General features: G+C 41.4%; 4 protein-coding genes across 4 annotated transcripts; 2 read left to right on the plus strand and 2 right to left on the minus strand.

The window, feature by feature from the left end:
• Nucleotides 1–1,765: 1,765 nt before the first annotated feature.
• LOC131139817 (globoside alpha-1,3-N-acetylgalactosaminyltransferase 1-like) lies at nucleotides 1,766–9,893 on the plus strand. The gene is made up of 11 exons (XM_058089721.2): nucleotides 1,766–1,999; nucleotides 5,353–5,394; nucleotides 5,633–5,791; nucleotides 6,582–6,614; nucleotides 6,746–6,880; nucleotides 7,451–7,559; nucleotides 8,167–8,280; nucleotides 8,375–8,491; nucleotides 8,972–9,105; nucleotides 9,328–9,405; nucleotides 9,488–9,893. The coding sequence occupies exons 1-11, from the start codon at nucleotides 1,935–1,937 to the stop codon at nucleotides 9,633–9,635; spliced, it is 1,134 nt and encodes a 377-aa protein (XP_057945704.2). The 5' UTR covers nucleotides 1,766–1,934; the 3' UTR covers nucleotides 9,636–9,893.
• Nucleotides 9,894–11,044: 1,151 nt separating this feature from the next.
• Nucleotides 11,045–12,737, minus strand: psmc3 (proteasome 26S subunit, ATPase 3). Its single transcript, XM_058088781.2, has 2 exons — nucleotides 11,763–12,737; nucleotides 11,045–11,493 (listed from the first exon to the last, which is right to left on the minus strand). Exons 1-2 carry the CDS (start codon nucleotides 12,705–12,707, stop codon nucleotides 11,155–11,157), a joined length of 1,284 nt encoding a protein of 427 aa, XP_057944764.1. The 5' UTR covers nucleotides 12,708–12,737; the 3' UTR covers nucleotides 11,045–11,154.
• Nucleotides 12,712–16,723, plus strand: tbp (TATA box binding protein). Its single transcript, XM_058088784.2, has 9 exons — nucleotides 12,712–12,860; nucleotides 13,216–13,406; nucleotides 13,996–14,155; nucleotides 14,260–14,437; nucleotides 14,597–14,684; nucleotides 15,215–15,306; nucleotides 15,437–15,604; nucleotides 15,691–15,785; nucleotides 15,969–16,723. Exons 2-9 carry the CDS (start codon nucleotides 13,356–13,358, stop codon nucleotides 16,046–16,048), a joined length of 912 nt encoding a protein of 303 aa, XP_057944767.1. The 5' UTR covers nucleotides 12,712–12,860; nucleotides 13,216–13,355; the 3' UTR covers nucleotides 16,049–16,723.
• A 421-nt stretch (nucleotides 16,724–17,144) lies between these two features.
• pdcd2 (programmed cell death 2) lies at nucleotides 17,145–19,562 on the minus strand. Its single transcript, XM_058088782.2, has 6 exons — nucleotides 19,271–19,562; nucleotides 18,385–18,493; nucleotides 18,224–18,280; nucleotides 17,798–18,127; nucleotides 17,405–17,619; nucleotides 17,145–17,329 (listed from the first exon to the last, which is right to left on the minus strand). Exons 1-6 carry the CDS (start codon nucleotides 19,448–19,450, stop codon nucleotides 17,150–17,152), a joined length of 1,071 nt encoding a protein of 356 aa, XP_057944765.2. The 5' UTR covers nucleotides 19,451–19,562; the 3' UTR covers nucleotides 17,145–17,149.
• Nucleotides 19,563–19,701: the final 139 nt, after the last annotated feature.

Raw genomic sequence — 19,701 nt, forward strand, 5'->3', positions numbered from 1 at the left:
GTCTGCTGTTTAAAATCTTAGTGATAAGTAAAGCTAGCTGTTGAATCCTTATTATATGGAGTGGACTACAAAACAGGGACCTTTGAACTATACCTGCATGGAACAAAAATAATGTACGTTTTAAAACAAACAGTATAAAAATATCTAATAATAACAATTCCTAGGCATTATACTGCTGCCGGAGCTCTGGCAGATTTAACAGCATTAGAAGATTCTCTTGTAGTGGAAAATCCACTTATTGTACGATCAACTATCAACACAAAGAAAATGACCTGACTCCATATACTTACAACCTTATACTAACAATTCAAGTACTTTTATCAAGCATAATGATGAAATATCAGCGATAAGTGAACACGCTATCACTAAAGTCAACAGTGAAGATAGACCAGCTCAAGCTCAAGTACATATGCATGACAGCAAATATATATTTTCACAAGGTTCTTGAAGAAGAGGAATGCAAGGTTCCTGAGGACAACTATGTAGATGATATCATGAATGCTCACAACTGCCAAGAAAAACTTAACAAAGCCACTCAAGGGGATAAAAAGATCCTAACAGTGACAAGCTTCTCCTTAAACTTTGGCTTTGAACGGGCAAAAATGGGATGGAAAAAGTCTCACACTGAAGCTCTTCAGTTTGCATGTTATCCATGTGCGCCCATTTCTCCAGGTACTCTGGTTTCCTCCCAAATTGTCTATAGGTATGAATGTGAATGTGAATGATTTTTTTGTCTATATGTGCCCTGCGATTGGCTGACGATGAACTTGCCTCATGCCCAAAAACAGCTGGGATAGACTCCAGCAATCCCGCAATGGTTGGATGTATATTGATGAATGAATGATGTTTTGTGGTAGAATACAGTCTATCTGTCAAATTGTACATATTTTATCCTGAATTAACTATTTTCAAGGATAAGGAAAAGGCTAAATCAACTAAATCACACATATAAGTCATTCAGAAGATGCATTCAAATATGCTGTGAATGACATGTAGTATTCTACACTGGTCACTAGGTGTCAGTAATGTTACTGTAATTTAATCAACTGGTTCAAACGAGATCAGCTGTAGTCATGGCCAGTAATGGTCCATTGTATGTGCCTGGAACAGTTCTGATATGGTGTATTTTTTATCTCTGACATTATCCAGCTAACAGTGCTGCCAAAATGTCCAGAAAAGGGAGAAAATACCAAAGCCGCTTCACAAATCACTGGTACCATCGTGTCTTTAGCGCCCCTAGTGGTCGTGACCACTGGTCCGTGCCAAAGACTTGTCACAATCAAAAAGAAGAACTCTAATAATCCTAATCATTATTAGGGATGAGTGAGTACACCGCTGTTCACCCATCTAAAATACATGTTTTCAACTTCCCAATTGCACCATGAATGATGGACAGCTGAGCTCCTCTATCTCCGGCTCGGGACAGGCGATCGCTGTGTGACGACTGGCCAATCACAGAGCGTGACGAGTGAACGCATCATGAGCATTTACTTTAATCACGTATACGAATAATGACGAAATGTACTAGGCAAAAAATGTTATATCCGTAAAGGATACTCGTTTATAGTGCGTACCCGAAAAACAAAAGAAAAGTAGCAGACTTGAACATGAAAGTCAATCAGTTCAAAACTCCAATGGTACGTCCAATAAACACGAGGTGCGGCCGTTTGTTGGGAGGGAGGGAGGGAGGGAGGGGAGAGCGATAGGAAGTGCTCGCCATCCTCCAGGTGTCTCCTCTGCCTTTTATGGAAGGGTGGTCCATTGTTGCAGCCAATCCGTGAAGCCAACAGAGACAGAAAAAAAACCCCTGCATGCAAATCGTACTTGGAACACTTCCCTTCCTATGTACCCACTTCCTTGTGCCACACCGCTTGACTGGAGGTCAAACAGTGACTTGTTAGATTTTATTGTTAGGTCACGTCACAAGTGTTGAGATGTTTCGCTCTTTTTCAAGGACTAATGTTTTTGCCATATTGGTTTCTGTTTTGCTTTTTTCCGGGTGAGTCCTTCTTTAAATTCTTTATGTAGCAGGTTATGCAAATTCATAGAGCTTTCAGATGAAGTTGTTCACATATTATGAAGAGAATTCAAATATATGGAATACAGGTGGATCTATTTTTCTTTCCAGGCAGGCTCTCCATACCGTTACAATATTTCGCTTTTCAATGTAAACTTTATTACTGTCCATAACGCAACAAAAACAACAACGTAATCTAAATCCTCAATTACATTACAAATACGGTTTTGTGTTAAATGAGACAGCACTAGCACATTTCGAAATTGCTTTATTTACACAATTAAAGATGAATTCGTCAACATGTGATGGCAAATTAGGTAAGAAGTGTCATTCTTATGGGAATAAATGGTCCATTTACACTGTACATAGTGTCATCATTTGAAACACCATACTTTAATGTCATACAGGAAGTGAAAAATTACAGTGAAGGTAAAATATGTCAACATAAAAGTCATGGTATGAATGAATTATTAACACTCGGTCTATCATAATTCAGCTAGAAGAAGCTTCTTCTAAACACATTAATCTCTGAACCTGCTTCTTCTCTTGGGTTTAGAGTGAAGCTATAACTTGAATCAGGAGGAAGAGTAGGTTGTCCAGAAACTGGAAGGTTGGCAGTTTGATCCTCGCTCCTTCCACCCAGTCACTGTCGTTGTGTCCTTGGGCAAGACACTTCACCCATATTGCCTCCAGTGCTGCCCACACTGGTGTATGAATGTGAATGAATGTTTGGTGTTGGTCAGAGAGATGGTAGACGCAAATTGGCAACCATGTTTCCGTCAGACTACCCCAGGGCACCTGAGTCTACAGATGTACACTACCGCTCAAAAGTTTGGGATCACTTGCAAATGTTTTTGTTTTCCAAAGAAAAACACATTTCATCAAAAAAATTTCCCATTTCACAAACATTTTTATCCATTTCACAAACATTTTTATCCATTTCACAAACAATTAAAATTAATTTTCAAAGAACGATCTACATTTTTGCATAGAGGCCTACTATCAACAACTGTCAGTCCTCTGCATCAATCTCATGGTATGGCTGCTAATTCAAGTTAATCATTTCATAAGGCTAATAGATTATTAGAAAACCCATATAAAAATCTAAACTAAAACTAAAAGCTCTTACTTAGTCTCTTACTACTCCCTTCAGACAGCAGCACAAACTGGGTCTAACAAAGACAGCAAAAGGAGTGGGAGGTCCCGATGCACAACTGTGCAAGAAGACAAATATCTTGAGAGCGTGTAGTTTAAGACAAAGACAAATATCTGCACTAAATAGTACCCGTCAAACACCAGTGTCAGTCAACAGTGAAGCGGCGGTTTCAGGATGCTGGACTTCATGGCAGGACTGCCTAGAAAAATCCATATCTCAGACTGGCCAAAAAAAAATTCCAAGTGATCCCAAACTTTTGAGTGGTAGTGTACATTACCACTTACTACCAGTGTGTGACTGAGGAGTGAATGAATAATGGCTCAAATAGGATTAAATATAAACTCTGCTTCCTCCTACTCCTTTTCAGGAGCCTATCCTGGCTGTCTTCGGGCGAGAGGCGGGGTACACCCTGGACTGGTCGCCAGCCAATCACAGGGCACATATAGACGAACAACCATTCACACTCACATTCATACCTATGGACAATTTGGAGTCGCCAATTAACCTAGCATGTTTTTGGAATGTGGGAGGAAACCGGAGTACCCGGAGAAAACCCACACATGCACAGGGAGAACATGCAGACTCCACACATACGTAGATGGCTGAGGGTGGAATTGAACTCCGGTCTCCTAGCTGTGAGGCCTGCGTGCTAAACACTTGTCCGCAGTGCAGTCTCATTTACTGTAATATAATGTAATTTAATCTCTTTTGCAAAATGTATGAAAGTAGATTTTGGTGAAGGTATATTTATAAATGTCCATTCTCCATGTCTTGCATCTTCAACTGTAACAAAACAAGCAATCAAAAGTTGCTCTTTATGTACTTGTTTTCATTACAGTTGATGTTTAACCTTTTTTTCCTCACTGCATAATAGGTAAATGAACACGCTGCACATGTGCACCATCATGAGTCATGTGTGCATGTGATGCAAAATAGGACCTCGTTACTTGATAATGATTATTATGATACGTTAATAAGTAAATCAATGAAAGACTCAACTACAATGACTTAATGATCACAAAAGAAAAGTGTTTATTGTTGTAATAGTCAAATTTGTGCAATCCAGTTGAACAGGAGTTTTCAAAGTGCGGCACACTGAGCATCCCCTCTGAGAATGTAATGTAGTTTTACTGGTTTGCGCCTCCCCGACTCTCCCAAAATGAGACCTTTATGGACTATATACTCTCTCACTGTAGAAACTTAAAATCCTTTCATTTTGCCTTTTAAAGGGATAGTTCGGATACCTGTACCAGCTTTCGTTGGAGGTCATTGTGGGCTGTTCCCGAAAAGTGTGTGGTATTTGCGAGGTAACATAGTAGAAATTAGGGGGGAAAAGATCACTGCAAATAAAAATGCCACAGCCTCCGTGTGGGAATTCCACTTCAAAACTGAATGAGAAAGATGAGATCATCAACACATGAACTGACGGACTGATGGACTCACCTGAAAAATATCATGACCAAATTTTCCCATCTGGGAAAAACTACACATCGTGATATAAAGCCTCACTGAGACGTTTGATCGGCAAAGTAAATACATATGGAATCAAACAAAATGTTATTCATTCACAGTAAGTCCAGTTTGCTACATCTAAGAATAAAAGCTGTTCTTTATACATATGAAAAGTTAGCATTTTAAGAAATGCTCCAAATGTTGGAGAGTCAGTACGAATTGCCTGTTTAAATACATGCCACAATCTGAACCTGAATAGATTGGATGGTGTGTCATCAGAAATACTTGGTATTCCTCACGTAGTTACTTTGGTCAAGGTCGAGGACACAGCAACATCTCAACCAAAAATGCCTCCAAATGATCCATCAATATTAATGTGAGTGTGAATGGTTGTTTGTCTATATGTGCCCTGTGATTGGCTGGCAACCAGACCAGGGTGAACCACACCTCTCACCCAAGGGTCAGCTGGTGCAGGCTCCAGCATACCCGTGACCCTCTGAGCATAAACGGCAAGGAAGATGGATGGATGGTAGTAGTCCACGCATCAAAGTTTTTGGACACAACCAGAAATCCATTCATCCATTCATTTTCTATACCGCCTGTCCTCACTAGGGTTGCGAATATGCTGCACCCTCTTTGATATTTCTCGGTTTCTGCTTAAGGTGTTGAATTTTCAGGCTGCTGAATATACACCCAAACATGACTTTTTATTGTTACTTCTTCACAGAGCTCTCTACATCTACTCAGGATACTCTCACTCAGACATCAGGTAAGCTCTATGTACTGTGTTAATTACTTTTACATGTATGAAAGCAGTTAAAGAGTTAATTAAATTATACCCATAGTTGATGTGTAAACATGAACAAATCAACAACTGCAGTGTGCATGTGGAAACTGTTTAACTCATCCTGTAATTGTTTTATTTATGAATCCAGCCCTGTAGTAACTGTAATAATGTCATTGGCTTGTACACTAACACATCAATAACGTGTGTATTTTCTCTTCAGTTTATTCCAGTCAAAGGATTTTTCCAAGACAGAGAGCAATGCAATAATAACAAACATTGTAGAAGTAAAAGAAGATTTAACAACAGCTGGCTGTGTGGTCAAAGACAATCTGAACAACTGTGGGAAATGGAGCATTGGAGAACTAAAATCTGAAGTTGGGTGAGTAGAATAGTACACAGACGTGTTCAATGTGGTAATGTCAAATGCTTGTCTGTAAATTGTCCGTAACTTCCCCAAGTGTACAGAGAGAACATACAGTGCAACAGACATTAAAGATGAACATGGATGAACAAAATTGGATTCTATTTTGTAAGAAGGTTATACTGCAAAATAAATGAAATAAGCTGCTTATTCAACAAACAAACGATGTAATACTACCTGTGGAAATCTAACCCCAAGTGGGGTACGTCAATTGTCATTGAAGTACGTGAATAAAAATAAAGCAATGAGCGGTAAACGCTCACAATTACGACTGTACCTCAACGCCTCATGGTGCAAGTAGGAAGCACACAGAGCGCCAAGTTCTTCATTGCTCTGTGTGCATCATACCAGCAAATAAGTAAGTTTGAATGATTATTTTGTACATTAAGAGTGTTTCATCTTGAAGATTTAATTTATATTGGTGTTCCAATTAATCCACGCACGGTGCAGCGGTGACCTGTCCCCGAAAATGAGGCATTATCGTTCGTTGTATTTTTGTATTTCGGACAGTATTAAGAAGGGTACAGTGGCTCTTTTATAGTAGTATAGGGACACCATGGAAATATTCCAGTCAGATCAAAGCTAGCAAACTGCTGTCAGTGCAGAGCTAGCTGTTGCTAACAATGGTGCATTCAGTTGTATCACGTAACTCCTCGGGCACAAGTTGCCACTCCATTAAAAATGAATGAACTAATAGATGCTGTTCAATATGAAAATGTGTTCTAACACATTTTCTCATTTGTTTTAGATTGAAGTATGCTCAGCCAAACACCCTGAAAGGGTAAGCAATTCTAATAAAGCTGAGTACTTGATGCCCGCACATCCACTGAACAGACAATACTTCATGGAGACCACATTACAAATTGCACCCAGCACAGTCATTGTATCTGTAAATGTCTTTGCTTCTCTCAGACGGACTGATGTGAACTCGGTTACAAACTGGAACGCTCCCTTGGTTTGGGAGGGAACTTTTGATCCAGTGGTGATCGACTCCATCTATAAACGAATGGACCCAAGAATTGCTGTGGTGGTATTCGCTGTTGGCAAGTAAGTAGAACTACAGAGGAACCTTGGTTAGCGTCGTTAATCTATTTTCATCCATCTGTTTTCATCAGAAAAAATGAAAATATGTAACTCATGTGACTATAAGAATGGGTTTTATGTTAACTATGGATGCCAATCATTCAATCATCCATGAAATAAATTTGCCAAAACCGCTACCAATCACATAGATTAAGGGTACATGTCTACATTCATTTATGATGAGTGCTATTGTGATAATCATCTGATTCTCCAATGGTGTTAACATAATTGACTCACCTCCATTCCTCAGTCTGCCATACTTGCTGGCAAAGTCGGTCATCTAGTCTTTGGTCCAATGTCTCCCTTTGTTCTGTATACCAGGGTCATATTGCTGCCCCAGTCTCTCTCCTGGATAACATTGTTGCAGGTGGTAATTTGTTGCCACAATATGGATGCCGCTGCGAGTGTGATTCCTTCGTTAATCAGGGCTTACACTAACTGAGGTTCCATTTCATATATACCATGTGTGTGTGTTTTGTCATGCTTTCTTTATTTTGACTAACTCTCCTGGTTGTCTTCCCCACATGTTCACAGATATACTCGCTTCCTGAAGGGGTTCTTAGAGTCAGGTGAAAAGTACTTTCTGGTCGACTTCAGGGTGACGTATTATGTCTTCACAGACAACAAACAAGATGTTCCTCAGGTGAGAGGATTTCTTATTTGTCAATACAACACAACTGTTTATTTAGTATTGCAAAGATGATGATTCTAACCCAGAGGTTCCCAACCAGGATATTTACTCTTGTACTATGAACCTTTGCACGCAAAAGTATTTGTCAAAAGACGCACTTTTATGGTGTTGCCCTTAGTTATATTTCTGACAAATGCTCCAAATGGGTGCGCCGTTATTAAACCCCAAAGTTTGGCACCAAAAGGGACTTACTCTACAAAACACCTTCTGTAACTTTAGGGTGTAAAGCAGAATTACCATGAAATCCGCCATCAAGCAAAGGCTGTACTATCCAATTTCATTGTCGAAAATGACACTGATTCACCTAAATGTGCTCAAAATGTACCCTGCCTCTCACAAAAGTTAGCTGGGATAGGCCCCAGTGTACCAGGTGACTCTTGTGAGGATAAGCGGCTAAGTAGATCGATGGATGGAGGGTGCTCAAAAGTTGCAAGGACTGGGCAAAGTTTCAATGCCGTGCATAATTAGTTAGGATTGATACAATGGAAAAAAATGGTTGCCTTTGTTGTTTTTTGAAACAATGTGACGATGTTTGAAATAAACCATTACTATTGCCCAGGTTCGACTTGGCAGAAACCGGAACATTTCTGTGGTCTCAGTGCCCAGCGCCAATCGCTGGCAGGAAGTGGTACTTGGAAGGATGAAGTGGGCAACCATGGCCATTGATAATCACGTCAGACAAATTTTGACTTGTAAACCACATCACATCCAACTCTTTGATTCACAATTATATTTTACAAAAACTACTGTCCAATCACGTGTTCCAGATACGTAGCGAGGCCGACTATCTTTTCATGATGGACATCGATAGTGTCTTCCACAACCGCTTTGGAGCTGAGTCCCTCAGCAGACTCTCTGCTGTGCTTCATCGTGGCTACTACAAGGTTTGTTTACTAGTTTTCCTTCACTCGTATGCTGTGGTGGTTCTAGCTAGCTATGGGTAACATGGGTGTTACCCAAGGTCGGCATTCTCTGGGGGGTGCCACAAGAATGAGGGGAAAAATTTGTCATTTCTGCATCAAGTCAGGATGTGTGTCAGGTAAATACTACTGGTATTAATTACTAGGTGAAAAGGAAATTACAACAGTAATTGCTCAAACTTAAAACAAATTTTATTAATATTGTATAATGAATAAATCGTTGGCCAAGAGTCTCAAACATGTTATTTCCTACAAAAAAACAAAAACCTCTTGGCTGATACCATATTATGGAATGGATGTGATATAACAAGGTAACTTGACTTGGGGAACTGTGATTCATTTGTTATATGTCTGAGATGCAATTGTGTAAATAATGTATTGAGGAATCTTAGGCCAATTGAGAACACCCTACATACAGTAATTTGAAATCATTTTTCTCTTCAGAACACCCATCGGGACCACTTTCCATATGAGCGTCGGCCACAGTCTAAAGCCTACATTCCTGCTGGGGAAGGAGACTATTACTACACAGCAGCGGTCTGGGGGGGGTACCTGGAGGACATGTATAAGCTTGTCAAGTAAGCAACATTTTCCTGGATTAGATCATTGGAGCGGGCTTTGTGTTTGTTTGTGTGTGAGAATGTGTGTCGCGGTGTATTTATGCTGGGAAGGCAGGGGATAATTGAGTGCGGAAAGACTGATACAGACAAAAACAAAAGATCTTCTAGCGTCTTCTTCGTGCCACTGTACAGTCAACCATAACCTCCATTCATTAAATGCAATTTATAACACCTCACCAGGCACTGTTACACCCAAGCTGAGGAGGATGCCAAGATAAACATTGAGGCTGCGTGGCAGGAAGAGAGTCACCTCAACAGGTAACTTATCCACCTCCCATTTATTTCCACAAAATCATGTTTAGGTGTTCTTTTGCAATGCTTTCCTTTTAACTCTCTGCAGATACCTGCTGTACAACAAGCCGACCAAGGTGCTGTCCCCTGAATACCTGTGGAGTGACTATGACGCCGTACCAGCAGACATTAAAGTGGTTAGAGTCTCCCAGTTGGTTAAGAACTATAAGGAAGTGCGGCCCAATGGTGGACACTGAGACTATGCAAGGGTATGAATCACTTGTACAGTTTACAGCACCATGCACATGTTTTGAACACACAAAAGGTAACATGATTACCTGTGTGTACTGTGTGTATTTCAAGGTTACTTTTAATGGAGTTCCATTCTCCAAGCTTTCCGCTGACATTCCTCATCCACACCTCCAGGTTCAACAGCAAAACTAATTTGGACATTTAATTAATGTTTTTATTATGTTGTGTATCATTTACTGTGATATTAAACATACTGATGGGTGTTTGTCATATGTTTCTCATGTGTTGCAAAACCTTGTGGCTAAATACTGGTTCTCAGTGTCATGCATTGCAGTAGTACGCCACTGTAAACAACCACATAAAGACATTGTTAAAAGCATCTCCATTGGTACAGCTGTTGTATCGGTACAGCTCAATTGGTACAGCTGTGATATCCAGCAAAAGTCGCACATGGTAAAGTCCAAATGGTGTGGGAGCCTTCTTGATATGTTTTATTTTGTAAAAAGTCTGAAAAAAATATATTGCATTTGTATTTCAAGTCAGATTGTGTCATAGGTGACAGTGAATTATTGTTAGTACCAACATTGCAGCTTTTCCTCTCTAGTGGTGTTTTTTTCCATTGTTTCTCTAATGTGCAGCCTTACTTCAACCACATACGATATACCAATTGAAAAGGTGTATTTTCATTTGCAACTTCGAAGTGATTTTCTTATGCGCAGTTTGCACTGTATGCTTTAGTACATGATACTGTGATTTAGACATTCCTGAAGTGGTGGGTTTTGTTTTATTAAAGGAGATATTCACATGTGGTGTCATTTGTACTTGGAAATTTTGACCTGATGATTTAACCAAACTGTCATTCGTTTAGGTAATTTTATTGAAATGTTAAGATCTAATTTGTGTTTGCAATGTAAAATCAGAAAAAATTGACAGCAAACCTCAAACTTGTGTTAGTGGCTGAATTGCACACGTTGAAGTTCATTTGCATATAACATTTATACAAAACACTTATATTTACATTTAATAAATTGTATTTAGATGTAATCTTTAAATTTAGATTTAAACATTTAGATTTAGAAAATAAAACAGTGCTGCACAGCGGTCAAGTGGTTAGTGCGCAGGCCTCACAGCTAGGAGACCCGAGTTCAATTCTACCCTCATCCATTTCTGTGTGGAGTTTGTATGTTCTCCCTGTGCATGTGTGGGTTTTCTCCGGGCACTCCGGAGAAAACTCCAAAAACATGCTAGGTTCATTGGCGACTCCAAATTGTCCATAGGTATGAATGTGAGTGTGAATGGTTGTTTGTCTATATGTGCCCTTGTGATGGTACATGTGTTTGTAACAGTGCTTTCACGGTTCCACGGTGAATATGAGCTTCACAAGTAAAGTGAATTAAAAAAAAACAATGCTCAACATGGTTTGAATTTCTTTTAATTAAATGAAATCAAATGGGCTGTGACAAATGTTTCGCATCCCACAACTTATTTCCATAAATCATACACAAGCATGAACCTGCAGTGTTCTTAGGCATAGTACTGCAAGTTGGCCTTCTTCTTGGCCTGCACCTCCAGGATTCCCTCCATGTAATCCTCGTGATTCAGCTCCGTGGCTCCACGTCTCAGCGCAATCATGCCCGCCTCAACGCACACGGCTTTGCACTGGGCACCGTTGAAGTCATCGGTGCAGCGCGCCAGCTCTTCGTAGTTGACGTCAGGACTGACGTTCATCTTGCGGGAGTGAATCTGCATGATGCGGGCTCTGGCCTCTTCGTTTGGCATGGGGAACTCGATCTTCCTGTCCAGACGACCAGAACGCAGTAGCGCCGGGTCCAAGATGTCCACTCTGTTGGTGGCAGCAATCACCTAGAAGTAGGGCCATGGTTATAAAGTTATTCCATCACTATAATAAAATATAGCTAAATATTTGTACTATTTTGGTTAGATCTATAATCTCACCACAGTAATAAACATGTTTTTAGAATAATCACAGACTAAGTATTATTATATATGTAAAGGCATTATTTCCGAAGATGCACCACAAATGTTTTCTCAATACTCAAGTTCAGGTGATGGACTGAATCTAGTGTAATCAATTCAGTATTTTAGTGCGATTGTGTCTGGGGACACTTTACCTTGACCTGCATGTTGGGTTGAAAGCCATCCAGCTGGTTGAGAAGCTCCAGCATGGTCCTCTGAACCTCCCTGTCACCCGCCTTCTCGCTGTCAAACCTCTTGGTACCAATGGCGTCCAGTTCGTCAATGAAGATGATGGATGGGGCTTTCTCTTTGGCCAGCGCAAAGGCGTCTCTCACCAGCTTGGCTCCATCTCCGATGAACATCTGCACCAACTGTGGACCAGCCAACTTCAGGAAAGTTGCTTTTGTCTGAGCGGCGCAGGCCCTGGCAAGAAGTGTCTTCCCTGTTCCGGGCGGTCCGTACATGAGGACACCTTTGGGGGGCTGGATGCCCAGGTTTTCAAATTTTTCCTTGTGATTCATGGGAAGGACGATGGCCTCCACCAGCTCCTGGATCTGCTTATCCAACCCGCCGATGTCACTGTACTGCTCTGTAGGGCGCTCGTCCACCTCCATAGCCTTGACTCTGGAGTCATACTCGGTAGGCAAGGTCTCCAGGATCAAGTAGGAGTCCTTGTTAACACCAACCAGGTCTCCCGGTTTCAGCTTCTCCGCGTCCACCAGCCCAATCACCGGCAGGAAGTAAGTCTGCCGAGTGGATGTCTTGATGACGGCGCATTTTCCTTTTCTCTGGGAATCCAGATCCACGTTAGCCCCGTCCTCCTCCTGGTCGTTGGGGTCCACATCCAGCAGCTCGATCACGTTGGACACTAGGTAGGGCAGAGTTTTGTTCACCTTTATCTTCTCCGTATTTTCCTTGATTTTATCCTTCATTGCTTGCAATTCGTGGGTCACCCTCAGCACCTCGCTTTTCATTATCTTTATCTCACTGTCGAGAAGGCGTGTTCGCTGAACTATCTCCTCTGTGGACATTTTTAACACCTCTTCGCCGATTCCATCTTCTACTTCATCCCAAACTGATTTGTCACTCAGCGACGCCATTTTGCTTCTGTCTGTTGTGACCTTTGACACACCGGAAGATAAAGCTTGCTCTTCCGGAAGTCACTGAAGCGCTGGAGTTACTCTGAAAATGACACGAACTACAAGCTTATTGCATTAAATTTGTATGGGGGGTTGTTGACAAACCGAATGAGTGTAAGTTGCCATTTTTATGTGTTGTTGCATTAACGTGCTTATATTGCCGCTCGCGTTGTTTTCTCTTGAGTAACGGCTGCAGCACGTTTGATATGCCGTTAGCCAATGCACTAGCTAACACTAGCTAAGCGGTCAGCTAATGCATCGTTGCTTTTATTTTGCGTTATCTGAAATATTTTACAAACTAACTGATTACTTGTTCTGTCTCCACTTTGTACATAAATTATACAAAAGTAAAAATATGTAGCCTTCGAAGCTAAATGCTGTGGTTAGCAAGTTGTGCGTACTATTACTTTTTCCGCGCCACATATCTGCTTTTTTTCATCTCTTGCTTTTCTCCTTCTTTTTCGTGCAGGGTTTAAGTTCCAGCAATAACCAGGTGGATATTGGTTGGCTTTATTAAGAAGATATTGTTTCTCCTGCTGAACACACCAGTGTGTGTGTGTGTCTGTGTGCTCCCCCTGTGACTGTAAACTAACGGGACAGGTTCGCGCAATGGATCAGAACAACAGCATACCAGCCTTTCAGGGACTGGCCTCCCCTCAGGTAACATGCATTTCTCATATACACCAGCTTAATTATGCTGAATTTCTGTAATGCGAACCTTGCTAGCTTGGGTGAACTCAGGGTGTTCACTGAAAGCTGGGAGAATATGTCTCAATGTTCTGAGCTCCTGTTTCCTGTTGTTCATTCATTCATTTTCTACCGCTTTTTCCTCACGAGGGTCCTGTTGTATTGACCATAATAATGCTGCTACAGCAGAAGTTTGTGTGACACAGGCAATGTCAGATGTTGTAGTAATCTAACCGTATCACCATATAGTATAGGGGTGGCATCTTGAAGTTCCCAAGATGAGACGATACACGAGATTGGGTTGATGGGTACAACATAAGACAAGATTTTAAGATTATTTCTAATTTCTATTACACTCTTCTGCACTCTGTGTATGCTTGTGGCGCCACCTCCATGCACAAACACACTGTGTGACTGACAAACACAAACAGGTTGGGTAGTTTACAGTGCTGAGGAGAAAGCACTGAAAGGGAAACAGTTTAGGAAATCTAAACCGCTTAAATAGGTTGTGTGGAATTTTTGTTTATCATGCAATTTGTAATTTTATATTATGGCTTTACAGGGTGCCATGACACCAGGTATGCCGATGTTCAGTCCCATGATGCCATACGGTTCAGGCCTGACACCTCAACCTGTGCAGAACACAAACAGCTTATCTATACTGGAGGAACACCAGAGACAGCAGCAACAGGCGGCTCAACAAGCACAGCAGGCCAGTGCAGGTAACTTTAATCCCTTCCAGCTTCTGAACACAGTAGTTTTCATTTCTGGTTTTGCTCAAGTATTCACCCCCCCCCCCCCCCCCCCCCCCCCAAAAAATCCCCAGGTCTTCCGGGAACATCGGGGCAGACTCCTCAGCTCTTCCATTCCCAAGCAGTCACAGGTTCAACCACCACTGCACTGCCAGGGAATACCCCGCTATACAATACTCCACTCACCCCCATGACCCCGATCACACCAGCCACACCAGCCTCAGAGAGCTCTGGAATAGTGCCACAGCTACAGTATGTTTGATAAGTGATCTAGGTAGAGCTAGGATATTTACTAGGCTATTATATCCTCCCATTGGTCAGTTGCAGAAGGGCTACATTATGTGAGCATCAATAACAATCCATAAAAGTCACAAAAACCAACCAGTCTTTTTGCCTCTTCACCATCATTAGAAACATTGTGTCGACAGTCAATCTAGGCTGTAAACTGGACTTGAAGACCATCGCACTGAGAGCTAGGAATGCCGAGTACAACCCAAAGGTAAATAAATCTTACATCAAGATTTTTCCTGCAGATTGACTTATCTAGTGGAACCCACTTAAGTCAGCCCCGCTTATGTTGCCAACCTGACTATGTCAAACAAATCAAGTCTCGGGCCACTATCGAAATATTATTAAAAAGTCCTGTCTGACGGGATCGTATGCAGCAAGTTTCCCAGCTCCCCAGAAGGAGCTCATGTTCGAACGTATTGCAGGTATTATATCCGTATAGTTGGTGCAGCACGTACGCTCATTGCATGCTAATGATAGCAATGTGGCTAGGTTTAGTTACTAACCTCGCCTATCACACCCGCACAATGACTCCAAATTGTCTGTCGCTTCTGTAGACTAAAGCTTAAAGACTAGACTAAAGTTTGATTTGGCTCACACAACAATTTTTGAGGAAGTTTAACTTCGAATTGTGACAAATTCTTGATTTGCCAGTCTGCAGGTGTCAAATTAAGTGGGTTCCACTGGAGTACCATACTGTATTTGACTCCATGTTTGAATTGCTTTCTTGCTGTGTTGTAGCGTTTTGCCGCAGTCATCATGAGAATACGAGAACCCCGAACCACTGCTCTTATTTTCAGCTCTGGGAAGATGGTCTGCACGGGAGCGAAGAGGTCAGTCAGAACCTTATTAGAGAGAGTACGTGTTTAGTTACAAAAGACAAGATAAGACAATAGCCTGTTTTTCATATCAGTTTTACTGATAGAAATACACACACAAGTAAAATATTCGTATGTTTTGTAGTGAAGAGCAGTCAAGGTTAGCGGCCAGGAAATACGCTCGTGTCGTGCAAAAGCTGGGTTTTCCTGCCAAGTTTTTGGACTTCAAGATTCAGAATATGGTGGGCAGCTGCGACGTCAAGTTCCCCATTCGTCTGGAGGGTTTAGTACTCACACATCAACAGTTTAGCAGGTACTTTAAAGTGGTCAGTAAGATGATACGCAGTGGATTCACATGGCAAAAAATGTACTTCATAAATATTCTTTTCTTTCTTGCAGCTATGAACCGGAGCTGTTTCCAGGGTTGATATATAGAATGATCAAACCCAGAATCGTCTTGCTCATCTTTGTTTCCGGGAAGGTCGTACTAACAGGTAGGGTCATCAGTCTCTCCGCCTTGGAAAGACACTCTGACAGCAGTCATCCAATATGCTACACATGTCCAAAATCTAATGTTGATGCTGGAATATAGTCAGTTAGAAATGCTATGGATGGAAGTTCAAATCCAACCCAAATGTAGAATCTTCATCAATCTTTTCTTTTGCATTTGTTTCAAGGTGCAAAGGTGAAAGCAGAAATCTATGAAGCGTTTGAAAACATCTACCCTATCCTGAAAGGTTTCCGCAAGACCACGTAGAAGTAACTCCCCCTTCCCCAAATGTGACCCTCATTTGTGTTTTTTTTTTCTAAGTTTCCCTTTATAGATTAACTGCTGTATTAGCAGTTTTGTTTTTTCTGATCATCAACATGGCTATGTTTTTAGTATAGGTGTTCCCACTTATCTCCAGGTGTTTATTCATGCTCTTGTAAATACGTTTGAATGGAAAAGCCGTTTGACAGTTCTTATGGCTTTTTTTTAAGCAATGGTCAAAGTTTGATATTCTATTTTTGTTGATTTCTGCTCAATTTGTTTCGTCCTTTTACTGTTAGGCTCTCAACTCAACTGGCCAATTGATTCATATGAAGTTTTCAACGCTTTGTGTAATTGAGTTGTATTGAGTGCCACACTATCATGATAAATGATTTTAGCAGGCAAACATTCAGAGGTTAAATTTGTAATGGTCAAACCTTTTTTCAACTGAATGTAAAGGTGATTACTCACATGACCCCTTTCTGCACCCTCCCCGTTTTTGTTTTTGTCCATTTTATGAAGAGTTGATGGCCACTCTTGTCTGCACTTGACCAGAACATGTCCTTCACATTATTTTAAATACCAGAAATTGCTCTTAACGTTGTTACCAAAAGCAGCTGAATGTTTTGATATCCAAAATGTTATTTCATGTTCTGCACTATGCGTCAATAAATCTGTACATACAGACTTCTGCTTCAGGTTTTTTAATTTTAACTAAACATTTGAACATTTGCTTTCTCACCATTTAACCCTTCAGCTAAAGGTGATGTTAAATACTTTGAGGTTGAAACACGGGATCTTAACTAGGATGTGAATCCCAGGAAAATACAGGAATGGAGGTGTATTTAAATATGGGAAAGGAAAGTCCCCCCCCCAACCCAATCATTAATTCAGTGAGCTGTACTCCACTAATAGTATGGGGAGGTGGGAATGTAAGTCAACCATTAGGAAGTCAACAAACATAGTGGTGTCTCTCATTTACAGTAACTCAAGGACACGAAAACAGCTGCCCATCAAGTCCATGTCAACACAAATATCTAGTAAGAATACAGTAAGGAGAAATGACACTGTACAGACTCCAATGGAGACAAAAGACGATTGGGACATTTATGGCTGTTTAATTTGACTTTGCTGGTCTGAGCTGAAGTCCTGCTTCCATATGAACTCAAGGCAGTATTGGTCGTCATAGCTACAGCTGACAGAACAGGTATAAATGGCCAGAGTCCCCCAGTCGATGCTGGCTCCTCTGGAGTCTACACACAGACTGTTCAGCAGCTGGGGCATCACCTAGACGTGCATACACACACGACACAAGGGTAAGGGACTTGGGTGGGGGTTAATTTTTACATTAAAACATCCAACCTGGAATTCAAAAATCCTCTTGGCCCCACAGGTGCATGCTGGGATGTCTGTATCTGAAGGGATGTGCTGTGATGACACCCACAGTGGAGAGCCACCTCGACTGTAACGCAAAACCTGGTGAGGCTCTGGAGCAATCTTCCTTTTAAAGTGCTGGAACACTTTGTGTTCCTCAGTCTCATGCAGGGACATCTCTTCCAGGTCTGTCTCTGATAGTGCTGAAAAAGATATGTGTGAACAAATTAGTAAGATAAAAAAGAAAAATGCTTGCTGTGGTGGTGGTTACAAACTAGCAGCAAACAAGACATGGATGTGTACTATTTGACTGCAACCAGCATTGATGTGTTGTCTTATACATTTTAAACCTAAGATTTTCCAGACTACAACAGTATTTACTTTCTGCTAAGGAGGAAAAGTCTGCACTCGTCTGACTGATGGCCTCATCTCCTTCATTCCCCTTATCCTCCTCTTCCACCTCAGGCTCTGTTAAAAGCTCAAACTCCGGGAAGAGAAACGGGCAGGCCGACGTTTCTTTGTGTCCGCTGCAGCACTCCTTCTTGTGCGTGTTCTTCCAGTGGAGCGTCTGGTGGTGTTTCCCGCAGTATGTGACTGTGTGGCAGCGTGAGCAGGCTTTGTTGCCGGGACAACCGCACACCCAACACAATTTAACTCCTGATTTGAGCAACACACTTTGGTTTTCATCGAAGTGGCAAGGGGGTTCATCCTCTGCAAATATGGGAAGAAAACACACCAATTAAGTCCAGATCAAATCTACTTCAATAGTGGACTACTACAACTAGATTTGTCAACTTCTACACAAACCTGCTGGTGGCTCATAGGAGTAGAACTCATTCATCCGAGGCAGCTGACTTCTAAAAACTGTAAGACAAAAAACAATGCAGTCAGAAAACATGACTGACAGAGATAAGCGGTAATATTAAAAGTAAATGCTTGTGGGGCCCGTCAGTACCGCCTCCAGGTACCTTTCATACAGCAGCTGTCGGTGCGAGCATAGCACTCAGGAGTTTTACAACAGAACACAAAGAGTGTTCTGTGGAAAGTTCTGTCATGACCAGAAATTGGAGCGTACACCTGAAGGGAAAGATTACATAATCATTACATAATGAATAACTGAAGGATATGAACAAATTAGCAAAACTGTGAGTTATTACTTAATGAAGGACACGGTATCAATGGGGCTAATACACAGTAGTGGTTCACCTTCTTTTCCTGTTATCTCTGACCCTAATTTGACATTTGGAACCCCTAAATTGGCATGACAGACATATGGCCCATTGCTTATCTGCCAAGTGTCTGCATTGCTGTAAACAAGGATTTTAGGATCCCTGCTGTCTTCACATGAAAGGGTCGTTTGACATCATATTATCTACTTCCACTGAAAAGTGAAACGATCCCAGCTAGTGTATTTTCACCAAAAAAAATAGTACGTGATATTTATGGAGCGTAATGAGGAGTTGCCAAAGGCTTGTTAAACGTAAATTGTTGTATCCCACTGTGACCATTAGATGGCAGTGTTTGCCGTGAGCACTCACGCGCTTACGGTGATGTTTATGCTCTTATTTTTCTTTTTCTTCGTCTCCACTGGAACCGCATAGGTTCTCAATAAGTGGTGACGCCATTTATTGACACAATTCAGCACTTTCATGACTGATTTTATGTTGACAGCCAAGACATACCCTGGTGTCGACCAACTTATGAGTGTATGCTAAGTTACCATGGCGATACAGCTGCTTTAAAAGAGTGCTACCTTCGGTGAACAATCAAGTTCTGTAAAGAACGACACATGATTTATATGGATTGTAGATTAGAAATTGACACTTAAAACCCACCGTGTAAACCCCTACTAACCTGCAACAGAAAGGCCATCGGCAGACGGCATGTCTCACACTCCAGCCCGGGCAGTGAGGGCAGGCCTTGTAGGCAAAGCCACGCCGGTTTTCCCCCGACTTTACTGGGAAACTGCTGGGAGCAAAGCCGCCAAGACTCTGCGTCCTCCAGGAAACCCAAGACGACCTCCGGTGAAGACATGGTGTGTATCAGCAACTGTAAGAAAACATTTAAACTGTAAACGTACGCTATACAGGAAATTGGTGCTTGTCAACACGTTTCCCAGTGCGGGAACACGTCCGGGTAGAAACACTAGCAAGTCATTCTACAGTTCCATGACCAAAACTCAACATTGATTCATTTATGCTTCCATCGCCTGTGAATAGAAATCTGTTGATAAGCTGTGCGAGCTAATTACATAATAACATACTTTAATTCATTCTTATTATTAA

Source organism: Doryrhamphus excisus, linkage group LG13 (assembly GCF_037039965.1).
Source record: "Doryrhamphus excisus strain RoL-2023G ecotype Guam linkage group LG13, RoL_Dexc_Guam_v1.1, whole genome shotgun sequence".
Classification (NCBI taxonomy): Eukaryota; Metazoa; Chordata; class Actinopteri; order Syngnathiformes; family Syngnathidae; genus Doryrhamphus; species Doryrhamphus excisus.